Source organism: Dryas octopetala, chromosome 1 (genome assembly GCF_963921425.1).
Source record: "Dryas octopetala chromosome 1, drDryOcto1.1, whole genome shotgun sequence".
Classification (NCBI taxonomy): domain Eukaryota; kingdom Viridiplantae; phylum Streptophyta; class Magnoliopsida; order Rosales; family Rosaceae; genus Dryas; species Dryas octopetala.
The window spans coordinates 7,902,539-7,920,793 of NC_141366.1; the positions used below are offsets into that span (position 1 = coordinate 7,902,539).

General features: G+C 37.2%; 3 protein-coding genes across 5 annotated transcripts; all 3 read right to left on the bottom strand.

Moving 5' to 3' along the window:
* Positions 1-227: 227 nt before the first annotated feature.
* LOC147297259 (wall-associated receptor kinase 1-like) lies at positions 228-7,134 on the bottom strand. Its single transcript, XM_086247743.1, has 3 exons — positions 6,182-7,134; positions 5,845-6,024; positions 228-1,675 (listed from the first exon to the last, which is right to left on the bottom strand). The coding sequence occupies exons 1-3, from the start codon at positions 7,059-7,061 to the stop codon at positions 411-413; spliced, it is 2,325 nt and encodes a 774-aa protein (XP_086103869.1). The 5' UTR covers positions 7,062-7,134; the 3' UTR covers positions 228-410.
* On the bottom strand, positions 2,679-5,694 carry LOC147297260 (uncharacterized). 3 transcript variants are annotated; one of them, XM_086247755.1, is made up of 5 exons: positions 5,238-5,672; positions 4,159-4,535; positions 3,651-3,715; positions 3,345-3,459; positions 2,679-3,225 (listed from the first exon to the last, which is right to left on the bottom strand). In XM_086247755.1, the coding sequence occupies exons 1-4, from the start codon at positions 5,239-5,241 to the stop codon at positions 3,378-3,380; spliced, it is 528 nt and encodes a 175-aa protein (XP_086103881.1). In that variant the 5' UTR covers positions 5,242-5,672; the 3' UTR covers positions 2,679-3,225; positions 3,345-3,377. The 3 variants fall into 3 exon arrangements, 1 of the variants encoding a protein (XP_086103881.1); XR_015122885.1 differs by lacking the exon at positions 4,159-4,535 and having other exon boundaries at positions 2,679-3,222; positions 5,238-5,694; XR_015122884.1 differs by having other exon boundaries at positions 2,679-3,222; positions 3,651-5,100; positions 5,238-5,689.
* A 4,921-nt stretch (positions 7,135-12,055) lies between the features above and the next one.
* On the bottom strand, positions 12,056-17,447 carry LOC147297261 (wall-associated receptor kinase 2-like). The gene is made up of 3 exons (XM_086229309.1): positions 16,372-17,447; positions 15,427-15,585; positions 12,056-13,514 (listed from the first exon to the last, which is right to left on the bottom strand). Exons 1-3 carry the CDS (start codon positions 17,261-17,263, stop codon positions 12,259-12,261), a joined length of 2,307 nt encoding a protein of 768 aa, XP_086085435.1. The 5' UTR covers positions 17,264-17,447; the 3' UTR covers positions 12,056-12,258.
* Positions 17,448-18,255: the final 808 nt, after the last annotated feature.

Sequence of the window (18,255 nt, forward strand, 5' to 3'; positions counted from 1 at the left end):
ATGTGTTGACTTTAGGACACCACATATAGCTAACATGAGCGGTATATTGATCATTTAGGGGGTTAAGTGAGAAAATAAGGAGGTTTAAATAGAACCATTCTTTTAAAAATTACATCACTAAGTTGTATGACTTTAGAAATTTAAATGTTAGTACCCCTCTTAAAGTTTTGACTCATAAAGTAAAATTCCTGGATTCATAACATAAGAGATCTAGTACTATTTGTACAAGCACAAAAAACATACACAACTTTATTTCATCAAAAAGAAAAGTACCACACAACGTTTACGACCCAAATTACAGCAGTATGTATGCTCACATACTTTATTTTAGGAGGCAAACTTAGTCAAAAGAAACAAATTAACTAGAATTCAATATGTGATCCCTAGTAATTAAGGGACAAGTGAACTAATTATCGGCCAGCATCATTAGACTTTAATGTTTGGGCCTGAGTTTGCATGCTTCTGTCGTACTCGAGACTACCGGTTGCAATACTACTCGAACCATCAACATCAACTTCACTTTTCACATCCACACCATCAGAATTTAATTTAGGTGACCCATGCAAGTAGTCAGTCTCTTTGGGAGATTGTTTGTAATCAGCCTTTTCTGCATGCTTCTCCATATCTATAATTAATCCCTCGAGCTCCATGGATACTACTTTCATGGAAGGTCTTTCCCTCCCTTTTAACCTCAAACATCTTTTTGTAAGGTCCACCACTTTTTGGACCAACTCAGAGTTCCCCTCCTTGACTATTTCAGCATCAAGAATTTGACCCAAATGACCCTCTTCCACCGAACAAACAAAGAAGTTTGCTAGGTTTCTCTCTGCCTCAGGCTTTTCGAAAGACAATGCCTGTGTGCTTGTTAGAAGCTCTGCTAGCACAACTCCAAAGCTATAGACATCACTCTTTTCTGTTAGAGTGTTTGACTGAAGATATTCAGGGTCTAAGTATCCGAGTGTCCCTTGCACTAAAGTTGATAGTTGATCTTGATCTTCAGGAACCAATCGTGAAGCTCCAAAGTCCGACACTTTCGCCGTGTAATCCTTGTCTAATAGTATGTTTGTTGCTTTCACATCTCGGTGTATGATTTGCAAGGAAGTAGAGTAGTGTAAGTATGCTAGTGCATCTGCAGTACCTGCTGCTATATTTAATCGTTTCTCCAACGAGAGTGGTGGCCGTGGTCCGTCTTTGCCCTCTTTTTTATGAATGTGATCATAAAAAGTGCCATTGCCAACGTACTCGTAAACCAATATGGGCGATGGAGTCTCCAAACAACAACCCAAAAGCCTCACCACATTTCTGTGGTTGATTTCAGAAAGAACAATCACCTCATTAACAAACTGATTCCTTTGGGCTGGGGGGGCATTAACTTTGGACTTCTTTATGGCAACATCTGTTCCATCTGACAGCCTTCCTTTGTAAACTGTTCCATAAGCTCCTTCACCAATTTTTTCTTGGTAATTGTGTGTGGCCTTCTTAAGTTCTTCTTCAGAAAAGATTCTGGCTTTGGACTTCGCAACAGTTCCATTGTAACCAGCTAGATGTTGTTTTAATAGTAAGCCACCATTTTGTTTAAAGTACATGTCTTTGAGTCTCAGGAACTTTCTTTTCTTCATTCCGCAATATATCCAAAAAATTACGATCAGTAAAACAAAGAAGCTCGCAAGGACACCTGCACAAATTGAAATCATAACCAAATTTGATTTTTGTAGATTAACTATTTATGTAATTCTATATAATATACGGGGGTTGGATGTCATGATCAGAATTAGATTAGTTTAAAAGAGAAACATATCTTGGCTTTGTTATCTAATGTTTTCTTTTTGAGCTTGATAGGTTTGAAAAGTGATATATATAGACAATATAAATGACTATGTATTTCAATGAAATTTTTTATTTACACTTGCAATGCATTCTTTTCGGTATTTCGTTTTAAGAATAGGAAATTAGATTTCCATCCTTTGATAAGATGTAATTTTCAATTGGACCCGAGTATTAGATTGGCTATAATTGAGTTAAAAAAAATTTATATGGTAAAGTGAAAAATGAGCTAAAGTTCATGTGAATAAAGTGTTAAAGCAGACAAAGTTTGGTTGCATAACTATATGTTCAAAAGAAATTTATGCTAGGGATCACTACTACAATACCTATCAAAGCCAACCAATTTCAAGGGTATCCTCACTCCATTAAACAACTAATGTTTAGTTGTTTAAGCTATTAGCCACCAACTAGCCTCTAATAAGCTGTTAGTTGTACAGATTGAGGTGGCTAATACTCAATACATGCCAATCTCAAGGTTTTGGTGGCTGCAAAGATCAAATCTGACATTGATGTAGACAAGGGCTTAAGCAACTAACAGAAACTTTTGTTGGTGGTTTAGTGAAACTAAATATATAATAAAAAACTGATTAGCCATGCCTTATTAAACCAAAGATGATTGGTTTGACAGTGATTCTCACCATTGCTGCAGTAGTTGGTTAAACATGGCAATCTAAAAATTATTGGTTGATTAAATGGTTACACTAATGACAAACAGTGGATTCATTACTTGAATAAGCTGCATTGAAACTATTGTATTTGCTGAATTGATTTTGTGGCTAATAAAATCATCATAGAACATACATTCCAAAAAGAACAAATGGGAAGCTAATCAAATGAAACTTGTTTTCCAAACATAAGGATAAACATATATTCATATTGATGAGTGCCAGAGGAATTACAAACATTGCTGCTGCAAATACTATCTCTAAAGCATTTCTCTAATATGAACAACTACTTAAAAAGTCTGCATACACCAACCATTAATTACAACCTGAAAATGCAAGTTTCATCCCTGATGAAAGCAACACAGCAGACTTGACCAACCATACACTAGGATGCCTAAAAGAAGTACACTTGGTATTATATATTTGGCCAACAAGCTAATATATATTAGCAAGTGTTACTATCCAAAATAAGTTTCAGAAACAAAAGTGCTGCAGCAGATATATTGAAGTCTAGCTATCACACACCTCTCTGGCAGTATCACCAACCATTTCACTTCCGAGAGGCAAAGTTCCCCCCACTAGCAGCTGACAGCCTTCCGTGCTGACTTGTGCCTTCATTTGGAGAGGAGGAAGCATTCAGAAAACCACCACGCGCGATAGGACATATTTGCAGCAGAGGGGTTATGAGCATCACAAACTGGAAGTGGTCATTGAAGCTGTGGTTGGGAACACTCTGCTAAGAAATAGATTATATAAAGCACCTATGTAGTAAACAATCAAATCAAGTTAAGAGCAGGAACTACACCTATTGAAAATATAAGCAATAGGTTGATAAACAAACCATGTTACAATTACCTCACATGCCACACAACAGTAAACCATAAACATCTAATTCCCATAGTATGCTTTAGAAAGCCAATTAGTGTTGTCTTTCACAACTTTGTAACTAGCCTTGCCTAACAGCAAAGTACTGCAAATAAATGCATTGAAGTGTAAGCATAATATATTTAGTGGATCAAATAACCAAATTTGTCAAATAGATTAACTAAAAAAAATGTAAATTACATGTACATCTAAAGCCAATGGCTGCCAATATCTAAGGCAAGCAATTAATTAGAGAATAACTAAGCCAGGTCTGCATTAATATGCAAGAAAACTTACCTGACTGAGCATTCGGGGAGCAAAGCTCTGTTTCCATCAATGCTATCCCCTACAAATATAAGACCCTGGTGGAAACCATATGCATACACACCACATAAGTATTTGTTTACATTCATGATTGGGGCATATATCAACATCTCATTGTGTTCACACACATTTATGAACATGCTTTTGATCGAAATTTTGTTTGCTATAAGATCAAGATTTAGAGGGGTAGAATAATCCAATTTCGTAAAAAGATATTAATTAAGAACAAAACGCCTACCCAAACCATAACCCATCATTGACAAAGTCACAAAACCCCAATTCCCAAATATAAAAAAAATCCTAACTCCCAAAATTTCAGAGACAGTAAGCTAAGCCACCAATCAGAAATATAGATAAATGAATAAGCTAAAATCAGTAATTGAAGACCCTAAATCAAACCCCTAACTCGTGAGTCATTGAATCCTCAAATCAAAACCCTAACCCTAAATCCCTAATTTGAAATTTCAGAGATGAGACATACCTTTTGATTTTGGGAGAGATGAGAGTGAGAGATGATATCGAGAGTGAGATCGAGCCTCGTGGGTGTGGGTGTGGGTGGTCTCGAGACTGGGATAGAGGCAAGATCGAGAGTTCGAGAGTGAGATCGAGAGAGATCGCGACTGGGTACTAGCTGGGTGTTTCTGGAAATGGGAGATCGCGACTCGCGAGTGACTAAGTGAGAGCTGAGAGTGAGAGTACGTCTTTGACTTGACTCATATATGCTGTGATGATGAGAGAGAGGAGGGAGAGAGGAAGATTTTGGGAGTGGTCCTGTCGCCATCGGCTGCCGGACGAGAGAGTTCTCGCCGGAGAAGATGATCGGTGCTGGGAGAGGGAAGAGAGAGACCACAGACAGAGCTAGATCGAGAAGAGAGAAATGTGAGAGTTAGGAGAGAGAAAAAATTTAAGTAGGAAAAAAAAAAACATATCAGGTGTGTTTGAGTGTTAGGACAAAAAAAATTATAAGTGATTTGTCCATAAATTTCAATGCAACTTACTGGAGGTCCGGTCCTCAAATGAGAGAACCGGTTCTTAAGCCCAGAAATTCAGAGCGAGTTACTGGAGGTCCGGTTCTCAACTAGTGAGGTCCGGTCCTCAAACCTTAAACACAAACACGAGTTTACTGGAGGTCCGGTCCTCAAGAGTGAGGACCGGTCCTCAATCCTAGTTTTCTGAAACACCAATATTTTTGAATTTTTATAAAATGTAATTCAATCTAACTTACTACAATATTTGTTTTCACATAAAAAAAAATTTCAGCCACAAACAATTTTCAGCCAAAAACAAATTTCACAGGTCAATAATTAAATAAAAGCATAATGACAATAGAGTTTGGAGAAAAACTGGGCAAGTCAGAGAAAGCAGTGTTCCTTGGTTATATTGCACCGAACACAGTTACCCTCCCAGATAGTATGAGGAATTGCTGAAAACAACCAATTTACAATCCATAAATTCCATCAGTTGTGAAAAGATAAAGTTTCTGGTATGATAGAGCTACACACAGTAAGCAACTAGTTTAGGAACCAATAATCATCTGTTGATGCCATTAACAAACCTTACCCATGAAATAGTTGCCAATCAAACCCACGCTGCCAGATGCCTGCAATTAGTTAATTCCTTCATCAGTTACAAGGTGGGCGGCAGCTCATATTGGTGGTAGCATAAGTTGCTATGGATTTATCTTCTCACTAACCATGTATTGGAATGAAATTTGGTTGTTTAACAGGGAAACAAAAGGGGGATCGGTCTGAAAACAATGGTGAGGAAGGAGAGAGTTGTCAGAAAACATAAGGCTACCAATTCACCAACGGATAGATATTAGTTGGCACAACATATCAATAGCCAAAATAATGACATATTTACAACTTTAACCCTCACAGAAACCATTTTTCATTTTAGTTATAACTGTTGTAACTATGTTTTAGTGGAATTAGGTGGCTCATGTCAGCCACAGTAAATAGTGCACTGTTTGGAGAATAACACAAACTAACTTAAACATTAGTTTATGATATTAGTTGGCTTTGATAGGTATTGTAGTAGTGGATAGCTAGTTGGATGAGAAGTAGAATATATTATTTACACCCAAGTTTGATCCCTCTCTTCCCAAAAAAAAAAATTTAGACTATGATCATAAATAAATGTTAATTAATATGTAAATAATGCATACCCAATGAAATGATAAGCGGGATATTATTGTGGTCTTTGGTGCACCTGGTTCCATTCTTGCCGTCCTCTGTGTAACCTTTGTTTTCTTTGTAACCATGGTCACAATTACAAGAAAAACTTCCAAGTTTATTTTGGCACGTGGACCCAGTATCGCAGGGGTCTTTCTCGCACTCATTAATATCTGAAAAGAAAAGAAATATCATATTATAAGGTGAAATCCCAATTTTGAGCTTTTCCAGCTGCAACAGTTAGCAGATCAATATATGTAATACTTAATTAAGGCGTACACATTTATACAAGTATTAGATGTGTGTGTATGTATAAAGAATATGGATCACCTTGGCAACCTTCTGGGAGATATGGGTTTCCATGGTAACCTGGCGAGCACCGGCATATGTAACCATTCCGATTTGGGGGGTCGACACACTCGCTATTTGCGTTGCATATAAAATCCTTCCTCTTTTTAGCTTCATCACAAGAGGAATCATTCCCAATTGCCCAATCAAGAAGTATTGGAAGCTTCTCTATGCTCTCCAGTTCTTTCAGGATTTCAGTGGAGAATTTGAAGTGGCCTTCTTGTGCAATGAAGGCGTAGCTGCAGGGGTTAAAGTCCCATATACCCCCGGTATGATTGGCGAAGCTACCCAAGCTCACAGTTTGATTGTGCAGTCCACTGGGGATGGAAGTTTGGCAACACCCAACACCAGAGCAAGAGGTGTCGTTAACGCTGTCAAGGCTCTCACAATAGGTTATGCACCCGGTTACGTACCTTTCCTCCCCTCGGTAGCCTACAACACGTGCATCTGTGTCGCAGCCAACTGCCGTGAATTTGTTTTTGGTGTCAGAGATGATGAAAGGAGACTGCAACGAAGCTCTATTGTTAGAGCCCGTTGGCGCACCCTGCTTGTCATAACAATCTCGGGCTACGTACTGCAATATTTGCAACTCACCGTCCTCCAGGGATATGTTGGTAACAGGGATATCAACACTGGCGGCCCAGATTGCTTTTGGGGGGTCAGTGGAATCATCACAAACAATACCAAAGTGTTTTCTCTGTGGCAGGAAACAACCATCACCTATGCCAAATGGATATGGAATTGTGAGATTACCACAGTGGGTTGGGCAGTTAGGCTTGGCCAATTGAGGTAGGGCTTCAGCTGCTGCTAGCATTAGCAAAGAGAGTTGCAAGATAAGCATAATCCTCCCATGTAAGGCCATGACAACCACGTACTTGAATTCTTTCTATCGTATTAATTGGCCTAGCCAAGTTTATTATGAGTAAAGTAAGTGGTAGCAACTACCAAGCAAGCCTGGCCTTTTATTGTAGAAGACTCTGCTGTACGTTATGCGTGTGAATTGGTCAACTCATGGGGTAAATAAAGTAGAGGGGAAGTTTCTTCCTCATCTCCTCGCTTGTCTGTTAATGTATTTTTCTCAGAACAATTATTGATCTATGTGGAACAATAAAGGAAGGAAGACGAGAGACTGGTATATGCGTGTGAATTGGGTCACCTCATGGGGGTAGCAGAGGAAAATTTCTTCTACATCTTTATTGAGGGTCGGTTTTGCTGAATTAGTAAAAACGCTTTTGATTGTATTTATAAAAAATAAATAAAAGTATTTTTAATTTATAAAAATACTTTTAAGTGAGTCTTTTAGACAGTATTTTCAAGTATTTTTGCATGAAGCAGTTAGAATTTTTATAAGGGAAAATTTTTCATTCAGGACATGTATTTTAGAGTCAATCTTATTTTGGGACACAGGTTTAAGTTTCTGTTAGTTTAAAATACATATTTACAGTTTGTATTATTGTAGGATAAATCGTTATCTTTGTCAACAATTTTGTTAAAAATAGACCATGTACTACACACAAAATTGACAACTGACCTTAATATATTAAAAAAATTAAAATTAAAACTAAAAAGAAAAAAAAAAAAAAAAAAAAAAAAAAAGAAGGATCCACCCCCTGCCCTTTTAAGTTAGAAATAAAATTAAAATTTATTTAATTTTTTTGTCTAAAAAAAATATACATGAAAATACCATATTATCCCTTATTAGACAAAGTTATTAACGAAACGAACAATTTGTCTCATAATAACACAAACCGTAAATATATGTCATACACTAATATAAATTTAAATATATGTTTTAAAATAAAATTGACTCCAAAATATACGTAGAATATAAAAACTTTTGATTTTTATAAAATTTTATATTAACATAAGCTGGATTGAACATAACCGCTTTCTCTTGTCTTTTAATGTAATTTTCTCGGTCTACATTTAAGTCACGATGCTCACTTCACTAACATCTTGCATCACCAAAGCAAAAAAGTAACAGCGGTCAAAAAAAGAAACAAAAAAGTAACTACTTTTGACGTTTGCTACTCCAATTTCACTTTCTACTTCTGATATTCCAGGAACCTCTTTTTGTGTTTAGCTAAGCTGTTGTGGATTACAGATTGGATGACATCATGACGTCAGCAAACAAGTTTGCCCCTTGTAAGGCCATGATCAACAACCACTTAATTCCTTCTAGTAAGAGTAAAAATGTTAGCCTACTACTAGTATTGGCCAAGTTTTATGAGTAAAGTAAGTGGTAGAAACTAACAAGCAAGCCTGGCCTTTTTATTTGTAGGCATATTGAAGTATTGATCGACATGGAACAATAATGGAAGGAAGACTCAAGACGTGCGTGTGAAATGCGTCAATTCATGGGGTAGTAGAGGGAAAATTTCTTCCTCATCTTTGCACACTGTCTGTTAATGTAATTTTCTCACTCAACTTGTCCACGTTTTAAGTCACGATGTGACTTCACTAACATCATCGATCACCAAAGCATAAAAGTAACTACTTTTCACTGTTGCTATTCCAAAATCAATTTTTGATTGAAAGCAAGACGATAACTTTCTACTTTTTTTTTTTTTTTGGCCACGACGATAACTTTCTACTTAATTACAATATTCAGAAACCTTTTTATTTCTTAATCTATTGTGGATGAATGGATCACAGGTTGGATGATATCGACGTAAGTTTTGCTAAGCTCACCTATCCTGCGTGATTGAGTGATATTATTGTAACTATTTGAAAGAAACCAGAACCCATGATTATGAAATCTTTGGGTCAACTTCGTCCGGTAATTTTTTCTCACCAGAATGTCATGCGTGTGAATTGGGTCTATTCATGGGGTAGTAGAGGGAAAATTTCTTCCTCATCTTTACTCACTTGTCTGTTAATGTAATTCTCAGTCCACGTTTTAGTCAAGATGCTGAGTCCATCGCTTCACTAACATCATGCATCACCAAAGCAAAAAAGTAACTGCTTTCTACTGTTGCTACTCTAATATCAATTTTTAATTGAAAGCAAGATGATAAGTTGATAACTTTCTACTTTCAATATTCCAGGAACCTTTTTTGTTAAAAAATAATCTATTGTGGATCACAGATTGGATGACATCATGACGTAAGTTTTGCTGAGCTCGCCTATAATGCATTATTGATTGATATTATTGCAACTATTTTGAAAGAAACCGGAACCTATGATTATAAATTTTTGGTAAGAGATGATGTAGTAAGTATATATGTATATCCCTTCGATTGTTGTTCCATATATATATAAGAGTATGACTGTATGAGGGTTGGACCATGGGTGGACCCGTGACTCATCAAACCATCATATAGTTTTTGAGACCCATAGTTTTCACTCATGATCAAACGATCGCATAGTTTTTTAGACCCATCAAAAGTAATATGCATTTAAACTAACTTGGAGCATAACTAGTACTGAATGCTTAAGTATTTATTTTTGGAGACTGGCAAGTAGGAGCAGGAGAACCAAGTGGATTTAAATCAGTCACTACAAATTATTGTTGCCACCATTACTATCACTCATTGATGCATCAAAAAATAAAATTACTTTAAATTTTGTATTTAAATTTTATTATATTTACAAATTTTCGACTTTACTTTACTACGTACGTAAGTAGTCTATTCTAATAGTGTTCCATTCCAGTACCATCTTAATCTATACTCTTGCAATTGTTAGAATTATCCATCTCACATCTAAGTTCAATGCATGACTTCAAAAAATATATCCAGACTCATCAAGAGTCAAGTCACGTAGGTACTCAAAGAGACCTCATAGGATTTTCTTTTCACCTACATGTACGTGGTTCTGCCAGATTCTCCGAGAGAGAGAGAGAGAGAGAGAGAGAGAGAGAGAGAGAGAGAGAGAGAGAGAGAGAGAGAGAGAGAGAGAGAGAGAGAGGGGTCAAGACTCATTGACTCAAGTCTTCGCCATTGACTCAGAAGGGGATGCACATGCAGTGCAGCTCTCAAGTCTTTTGCTCTTTCTACCATTTGCACTTACTTTGTAGTGCACTATTTTGTGCTCTTGGGCCTGCTCTAATTGTTTTGGGTTCAATGTAATAGACTCTCTTTGCTTGGAGAGGACCAAGGAAGCCCTCACTGTGCTAGAGTTAATGACCCGCTTATTATTGGGATATGGATGATATGAGTTACATCATGAAAAAAGCGTGCATAATACTGCACAATATAATTGTCGATGATGAACGATAGCAGGATGATCTAGCTTAAGAGGAGTTTAACGTGGAAGAGGCGATTAGAAAGGTAGAATCAGAGTATAACGGCGTGGAACCAAGCATACAAGGTGGGCCGGCCTCCATCATCTTTACCTGAGGAGAATGTCCGTCGCAATTTAATTAGAATAGGCGTGTGAATGAACACTTGAAGGAAAATTTGATTTAGCACGTATAGATCCAAGCGAGAGGCACACCACATGCTTGAGGGGCCAATCTTGTTTAGATCATGTGTTTGTGGTTTAGAGCCAATGTTATTGTAACTAAACCACATGCATGATTGAGTGATATTATTGTAACTATTTTGAAATAAACCAGAACCCATGATTATGAAATCTTTAGGTCAACTTCGTCCGGTAATTTTTTCTCACCCGAATGTCATGCGTGTGAATTGGGTCTATTCATGGGGTAGTAGAGGGAAAATTTCTTCCTCAGCTTTACTCACTTGTCTGCTAATGTAATTTTCTCAGTCCACGTTTTAGTCAAGATGCTGAGTCGATCACTTCACTAACATCATGCATCACCAAAGCAAAAAAGTAACTACTTTCTACTGTTGCTAACTCCAATATCAATTTTTAATTGGATGCAAGATGAGAACTTTCTACTTTCAATATTCCAGGAACCTTTTTTTTTTTTTTAATCTATTGTGGATCACAGATTGGATGACATCATGACGTAAGTTTTGCTGAGCTCGCCTATAATGCATTATTGATTGATATTATTGCAACTCTTTGGAAAGAAACCAGAACCCGGCCATGATTATGAATTTCTGGGTCAACTTCGATTAGTAATTTTTCTCACAATAGTCATGTTGTTAGATTGTAAATCAGACCATTGCTTAGATAGTCACTGAATCTAGCCCAACAGGGTGTTCAAAATTTAATCTAATACTCTTTATTTTTATTTTTATTTTTTGCCATGAATCCAATACTCTTAAACAGATGGATTTAATCCAATTTGCATGTGTTGGTCTGAATTGTATTGAAAGTTTGAAACTGAGGAACCTTTTGATGATTCTATTCTCACTTTACAATCACTCGTCCTGTGTGATGGATACCTTTTATATGATGACTATTATTAGTCATAAATAAATTAAGATAACATTCTGAAACATATGGTAGCAAATATAGTCTCACTAAACAACAATGTTGCTTGACCAATGACCATTATAGTAGCAGATGATTTAGTTTTCAATGTGTGACCCTACGTAATGTGAAAGCCAAGAATGTTTGGAATTATAAGGAAGACTTGGGGTCTTCTATTGTCAAGACTAACAATTGTATTTTGCCTTTAGGCTTCATGTGTTTTATTAAGCTAGTAAACATTAATTTAATCAGCATATATTTCAAGTCAAATTTGTTTACTTGTTAATTTGTCCATATAAATTTGATGGAAGTACATAATTTAGTTCACGTATTTGTACCAATCAATTACAGATCGTCTGATAATGTATTATAGAATGAAAAAATATATGAGACGATAGCATTACCACCTTAATATTTGGCTTTGGTCGGCTCATATATATCCCTCACTTGCCAAATGAGCCAAAATGAAGGAAAGAACATGTAGATTTTAATTAATAAAGTAAAATTCTAAATTCAAAACATAATTAAGTATATAAGCACAAAAAACATACACATCTTAATTTCATCAAGAAGAAAAATACCACACAACGTTTACAATCCACATTACAGCATATGAACGCTCACATACTTTTATTTTAGGAGGCACACTCAGTTACATTACATTACAGCAGTATGAAACAAATTAACTAGAATATATTCAATACGTGATCCCTAGTAAGGGACAAGTGAACTAATTATCGGCCAGCATCATTAGGCTTTAATGTTTGGGCTTGAGTTTGCATGCTTCTGTCGTACTCAAGACTACCGGTTGCAATACTACTCGAACCACCAGCATCAACTTCACCTTTCATATCCACACCATCAGCATTGAATTTAGGTGACCCATGCAAGTGGTCAGTCTCTTTAGGAGATCGTTTGTAATCAGCCTTTTTTGCATGCTTCTCCATATCTTCAATCAATCTCTCGAGCTCCATGGATACTACTTTCATGGAAGGCCTTTCCGCCCCTTTTAACCTCAAACATCTTTTTGTCAGATCCGCCACTTTTTGGACCAACTCAGAGTTTCCCTCCTTGACTATTTCAGCATCAAGAATTTGATCCAAACGACCCTCTTCCACCGAACAAACAAAGAAGTTTGCTAGGTTTCTCTCTGCCTCAGGCTTTGTGAAAGATAGTGCATGTGTGCTTGTTAGTAGCTCTGCTAGCACAACTCCAAAGCTATAGACATCACTCTTTTCTGTCAGAGTGTTTGACTGAAGATATTCAGGGTCTAAGTATCCGAGTGTCCCTTGCACTAAAGTTGATAGTTGATCTTGATCTTCAGGAACCAATCGTGAAGCTCCAAAGTCCGACACTTTCGCCATGTAATCCTTGTCTAATAGTATGTTTGTTGCTTTCACATCTCGGTGTATGATTTGCAAGGAACTAGTGTAGTGTAAGTATGCTAGTGCATCTGCAGTACCTGCTGCTATATTCAATCGTTTCTCCAATGAGAGTGGTGGCCGTGGTCCGTCTTTGCCCTCTTTTTTATGAATGTGATCATAAAGAGTGCCATTGCTGACGTACTCGTAAACCAATATGGGCGATGGAGTCTCCAAACAACAACCCAAGAGCCTCACCACATTTCTGTGGTTGATTTCAGAAAGAACAATCACCTCATTAACAAACTGATTACTTTGGGCTGGGGGGGCATTAACTTTGGACTTCTTTATGGCAACATCTGTTCCATTTGATAGCCTTCCTTTGTAAATTGTTCCATAAGCTCCTTCACCAATTTTTTCTTGGTAATTGTGTGTGGCCTTCTTAAGTTCTTCTTCAGTAAAGATTCTGGCTGTGGTCCTTCCATTGTAACTAGCCAGATGTTGTTTTAAATGTAAGCCACCGTTTTGTTTAAAGTGCATGTCTTTCAGTCTCAGGAACTTTCTTTTCTTCATTCCGCAATAAATCCAAAAAATTACAATCAGTAAAACAAATAAACCCCCAAGGACACCTGCACAAATTTAAATCACAAATTAGATTTTTTTAGATTAACTATCTATGTAATTCTATATATTATCTTGGGGTTGGATGTCAAAAGTAGATTAGTTTAAAAGAGAATTACATATCTTAAGATCTACATTTTTTGAAGGTGAATTAAGAGTGGCTGGAAATGAATGGTTATGTTTATTGAGTAATATATCCATGAAACTTCTATGTCTGATAGATATATATTTCTCCTAGTTTCTGCTACAAATTTCTGAAACTACAATATCTTAATGTGGGACGCACCGTTAGTTCCGTTACATTTCCCAACCCGAGCAACCCCTCCCTCCCCACCCAGCAGCCTCACAGCTCCTCTTCATCGTCGTCTGATCCTCTCGAAGAAGTCGTCAGAGAAGCTCTGGCTTCCGCAGCCACCCCAACCCACAACCTTCCACTCCCTCCCAGCCACCCACCCCTCTGCCGAGATCCAATCTCAGAGAGACCCCAATGACGCAGTCCATCATGTTTTCCTCATTCTTCATCGGCTCCAACAGCTCCGTCAAGATCGCGACAACTCCATCATCTCCTCCTTCTTCCCCATCGCGCAGCGCTGGGAGATCCGATGCCATTGGAGATGAGAAAATGAGGTTGAGGGAGGGAAGATGGGTGGCTGGGGGGCGCAAGGGGGATGGGCTTAGATTGGGTCGGCGAGTGTATGTGATGTTGGGGTTGATCTCAGTTTGGGGTGGGTCTCGGGTGGTGACTGGTGGTTTTGGAGTGTTGTTCGGCGGCGGAGTGGTGGTTTACTGTTGATTTGTGTTGATTTTTTTGTTTTTTGCAGGTGAGGGGTTGCCGTTGGTGGTGGGTTCTGTTGATTTACTGATTTCTTAGAGACATTTTTGGAAGAAAAGAAACAGAGCTGTGTAAGAATGGAGTAGCTCACTTGCTTACTCACGTTCAGGGTGTGATCTTATATTAATGAAAGCAATTCTGTTACAAAACTGAAAGGAATGCGTGAGCCTATTACCTCACTCACTCCACACACACACTTAATCAATTACAAAATGCCATCTGTCATACTCTATTACATCACTTTAATGAATTAACTAAAATACCACATCAGCATCATTCAACTGCTATGCTAAGATCAGACCCGAGAATCAGTGGAAGCTTTACTTCCAACAGGTTCGACGTCGGGGTGGGTGGCTGGGAGGGAGGGGAGGGTTTTGGGTTGGGGCTGAATCTGGGTTTGGTTTTTTTATTTGCAAGTGAGGGTGGAGATGGTGGGGAGGGAGGTGGGCTGCGGGTTGGGGGTGAACTTGCAGAAATTTTTTTTTGTTTTTTTTGTGTTTTTTTTTTCAATTATTTTATTTTTAAAAGTTTATTAATTTTTTTTGTCTATGTGGCATTTTTTAAAACCACATTAATATGTCACATAGGCCGTTAACGACTCTAGACGAAAAACTTGGCGAGACGGAAAACTTGATGAAGATATGTGATTGTCACGAAATGAAAGTTAAGGTATCGAAATGCAACATACATTTTAAATTTGAGGTACCAAGTTGAAATAGAGGGTATACTTGAAATACGTAACTTGGTATAATTTGCTAAAAAAAAAAAAAGTGCAGAAGTCGGCAACGGATCCGCGTCCTACTGTGTTTTCTTAGACAAACTGTTTGACCTTTTCTCATTTAGATCTGGTTTAACAAGCATGCAAGTACTCATCTATTTCAGTTCCGTTATTATTTTTTGTCTACTTTTTGTTTTGAAAATCATGAATAACTGTACATGTAGTACGACTTGTGTGCTGTATATTTCTCATGGTTTCGGTGTTGAAATAATTAGCTATAATGATATATTCTTCTAAAAAAAATAATGATATATAGGGTGCATATGTGCATATTAATATGTACATAGTTAGGTAGCTAGCTAGTACATACCTAATAAAATCTTCAGCTTCTTTGCTCCCTCATATTTGCTGCATTTCCTCGGGTCGTCTTCGTTTCTGTACCCACTATTACATTTACAAGTGTAATTTCCGGGTGTATTTATGCAGATTCCATGCTTGCAGGGGTCTTCAGGCAGGCACTCATTTTTATCTGAAAATTAAGAAAGGAAAATCCATATATATATATATATATATATCACAGATCAATCATATTAATTAAATCCCTATTTTTAAACCTGAATTTCCAGCTGCAACCACAACAAACTTATATGTTTAACATATATACGTATCTAACCAAAATATATATACACGGTGGCGGAGCAAGATCTTCATCAAGGGGGGCATTATATAAATTTTTTGAACACGCAAAATATTTAGTGTTGATTAATAATTTTTTGTGTGTTGTAAGTATAATATTTTTCCTTCTACAAGTTTTCAAATTTTAAGAATGTTATATAATATTTTATAGTTTTGAATGTATAATCGTTTTTCTCAGAACATTCATAATAAAAAATAATAAAAAATCATCTTTGCATAATTAAAATTACTTTCTCAAACAAAAAATTCAAGAAAATTAACTTATTCTTAAGTTTATTAATCATTAAGTATTTCTAATAAAAATATAAATTTTTTTATAAAATGAGCAAGACAGATCAACTTTTACCATTAAAAAAAATTTTTAATGATTCACTTGGATTTACACATGCGACACAATAAACTATTTCATTTTTTGTCAAAAATAATTATTTAGAAAATATGTCATAATATATTAACAAAAATAATAGAGAAATAAAAAAAATCAATTAATTAGAGGTGGGGTGGGGTGTTCTGTGTTCCCCCTGGTGCCTATGTGGCTCCGGCACTGCGTATACATAATAGAGGCCTGTTCAGATATATAAGATATGTGTGTGGATATGTGTATCGATCGTTCACAGACCTTGGCAACCATGAGGGAGGTATGGGTTCCCTTGGTATCCTTCCAGGCACTTGCAAATGTAACCAGACGGACCATCCTTGATGATCTTGTTGACGCAGGTGCGGTTGGTGCATGAATTTTTCGAACACGGGATATCACCCTCAATTACCCATTTAACAATGGCCGGAAGCTGGATTGTTTTTTTGAGTTGTTCAAAGCTTTTATTGCCGGAGTATGTGAAGTTGGTTGGGTCCACAATGAAGGAGTAGCTGCACAGATTAGAGGACCTTATGCTGGAATACAAGGAAGCCAAAACGATCGTAAAATTTTGCATTCCACTAGGGATGTCCTTTTGGTCACACCCAAGGCCAGAGCAAGAGTCGGAAGGTGTATTGCCAAGTTCAGAAGAACACATGGTGATGCCCAACCCAGCGATGGTCTTGTTTTGGCCTGGGCCTGGGTGTGCGAGGTCACCTTGGAAAATTGATACATAGCCACATCCAAGGGTAAAGAACTTGTTCTTGTCAGAGAGGGTATAAGGACGAGGCAGCAGCAGTGAATCGCCTATGATCGTCGATCGATGATAACAGTCTTGGACTACGTTCTGCATTATGTGCAACTCACCCTCAAGGGAAAAGCCAGTGATACTGTTATTACCAGCAAGGGCCGTCCAGTATGCTGATTTGGTGGTTTCGTTACAAGTGATGTTGAATTCTGGTCGCAGGTAACAAGCCTCACCTATGCCAAATGGATATGGGATTGTGAGATTACCACATTGGTAATCAGTGCAGCCAGGCTTGGCCATAGACGGCTCGGCTTGAGCAGCTACTACCGCTGCTGCTGCTGCAGCTAATATTAACAGACAAAGTTGCAGAATACAGCTCCCATGTAAGGCCATGGCTGGCCTATGCATGCACCAGTAAGTACTACGTACTACGTACTTAATTAATTCCTTTCCTTCTAGCTGGCTAGTAAGTGGAAATCTAGAGCTAGTACCGTACTACAAATTTTGAATTGTATATATTTTTGCTTGCTTGAGAGAAGTATAAGTGCTAGCCTGCAGTATGGTCTTGTATGGGGCCTTATGGCTCATGCATTCATATATCGAGTTGGTAGCAACTAGCAAGCAAGCCTGGCCTTATCTGTAGGCATATTAAATTATTGGTCGATATGGATCAATAATGGAAGGAAGACGAGAGACTGGTATGCGTGTGAATTGGGTCAACTCATGGGGTAGTAGAGGAAAATTTATTCCTCATCTTTACTCATGGTCCATTTTGTACTGCTTTTTAAAATGTATAAAGTGTTTTTAGATTAATAAAAATGTAAAGTAATGTACAAAAATTAATTTCAGAAAATAAAATAAGACGAAAAAGACATTAGGAGTAATGTGAGAATTTGAATTACTTTAAGGAGTAAACCAAATAATAATACTTAAAAAATTGTGTGCGCTTCCAAATTCGCTACTTGAGCATAAGCCTTACCGAAAATTAACGTTTTTTAAAAGGCCATACCAAAATAGCCCTCACTTGTCTTTTAATGTAATTTTCTCCTTCCACGTTAGTCACGATGCTGACTTCACTAACATCATGCATCACCAAAGCAAATTAAAAAGTACCTACTTTCTACTTTTGGTACTACGATATCACTGTTTTTTTTAGCCACTACTCCAATATCACTTTTTAATCAAAAGCAAGATGATAATTAACATTCTACTTTTGATATTCCAGGAACCTTTGTTTTTTTGCTAGGCTGTTGTGGTCCTTGTGGATCAGATTGGATGATATCATGACGTCAGCAGAGAAGTTTTGCTGAGTCCACCTATCATGCATGAATGCATGATTGATTGATATTATTGCAACTATTTTGAAAAAAACCGGAACCCATAAGACCATAATTATGAAT

Coding starts and splice junctions, on each gene's coding strand:
- LOC147297260 (XM_086247755.1), bottom strand. Junction 3,716..4,158: donor ATCTCTCCCAAAATCAAAAG/GTATGTCTCATC, acceptor GGTTTCCACCAG/GGTCTTATATTTGTAGGGGA. Junction 3,460..3,650: donor CTCCCCGAATGCTCAGTCAG/GTAAGTTTTCTT, acceptor ATTTATTTGCAG/TACTTTGCTGTTAGGCAAGG.
- LOC147297261 (XM_086229309.1), bottom strand. CDS start 17,263: ATGCATAGGCCAGCCATGGCCTTACATGGGAGCTGTATTCTGCAACTT. Junction 15,586..16,371: donor CCTCCCTCATGGTTGCCAAG/GTCTGTGAACGA, acceptor CTTAATTTTCAG/ATAAAAATGAGTGCCTGCCT. Junction 13,515..15,426: donor GAAGCTGAAGATTTTATTAG/GTATGTACTAGC, acceptor AAATTTGTGCAG/GTGTCCTTGGGGGTTTATTT.
- LOC147297259 (XM_086247743.1), bottom strand. CDS start 7,061: ATGGCCTTACATGGGAGGATTATGCTTATCTTGCAACTCTCTTTGCTA. Junction 6,025..6,181: donor TCTCCCAGAAGGTTGCCAAG/GTGATCCATATT, acceptor TTTTCTTTTCAG/ATATTAATGAGTGCGAGAAA. Junction 1,676..5,844: donor CCCGCTTATCATTTCATTGG/GTATGCATTATT, acceptor CAATTTGTGCAG/GTGTCCTTGCGAGCTTCTTT.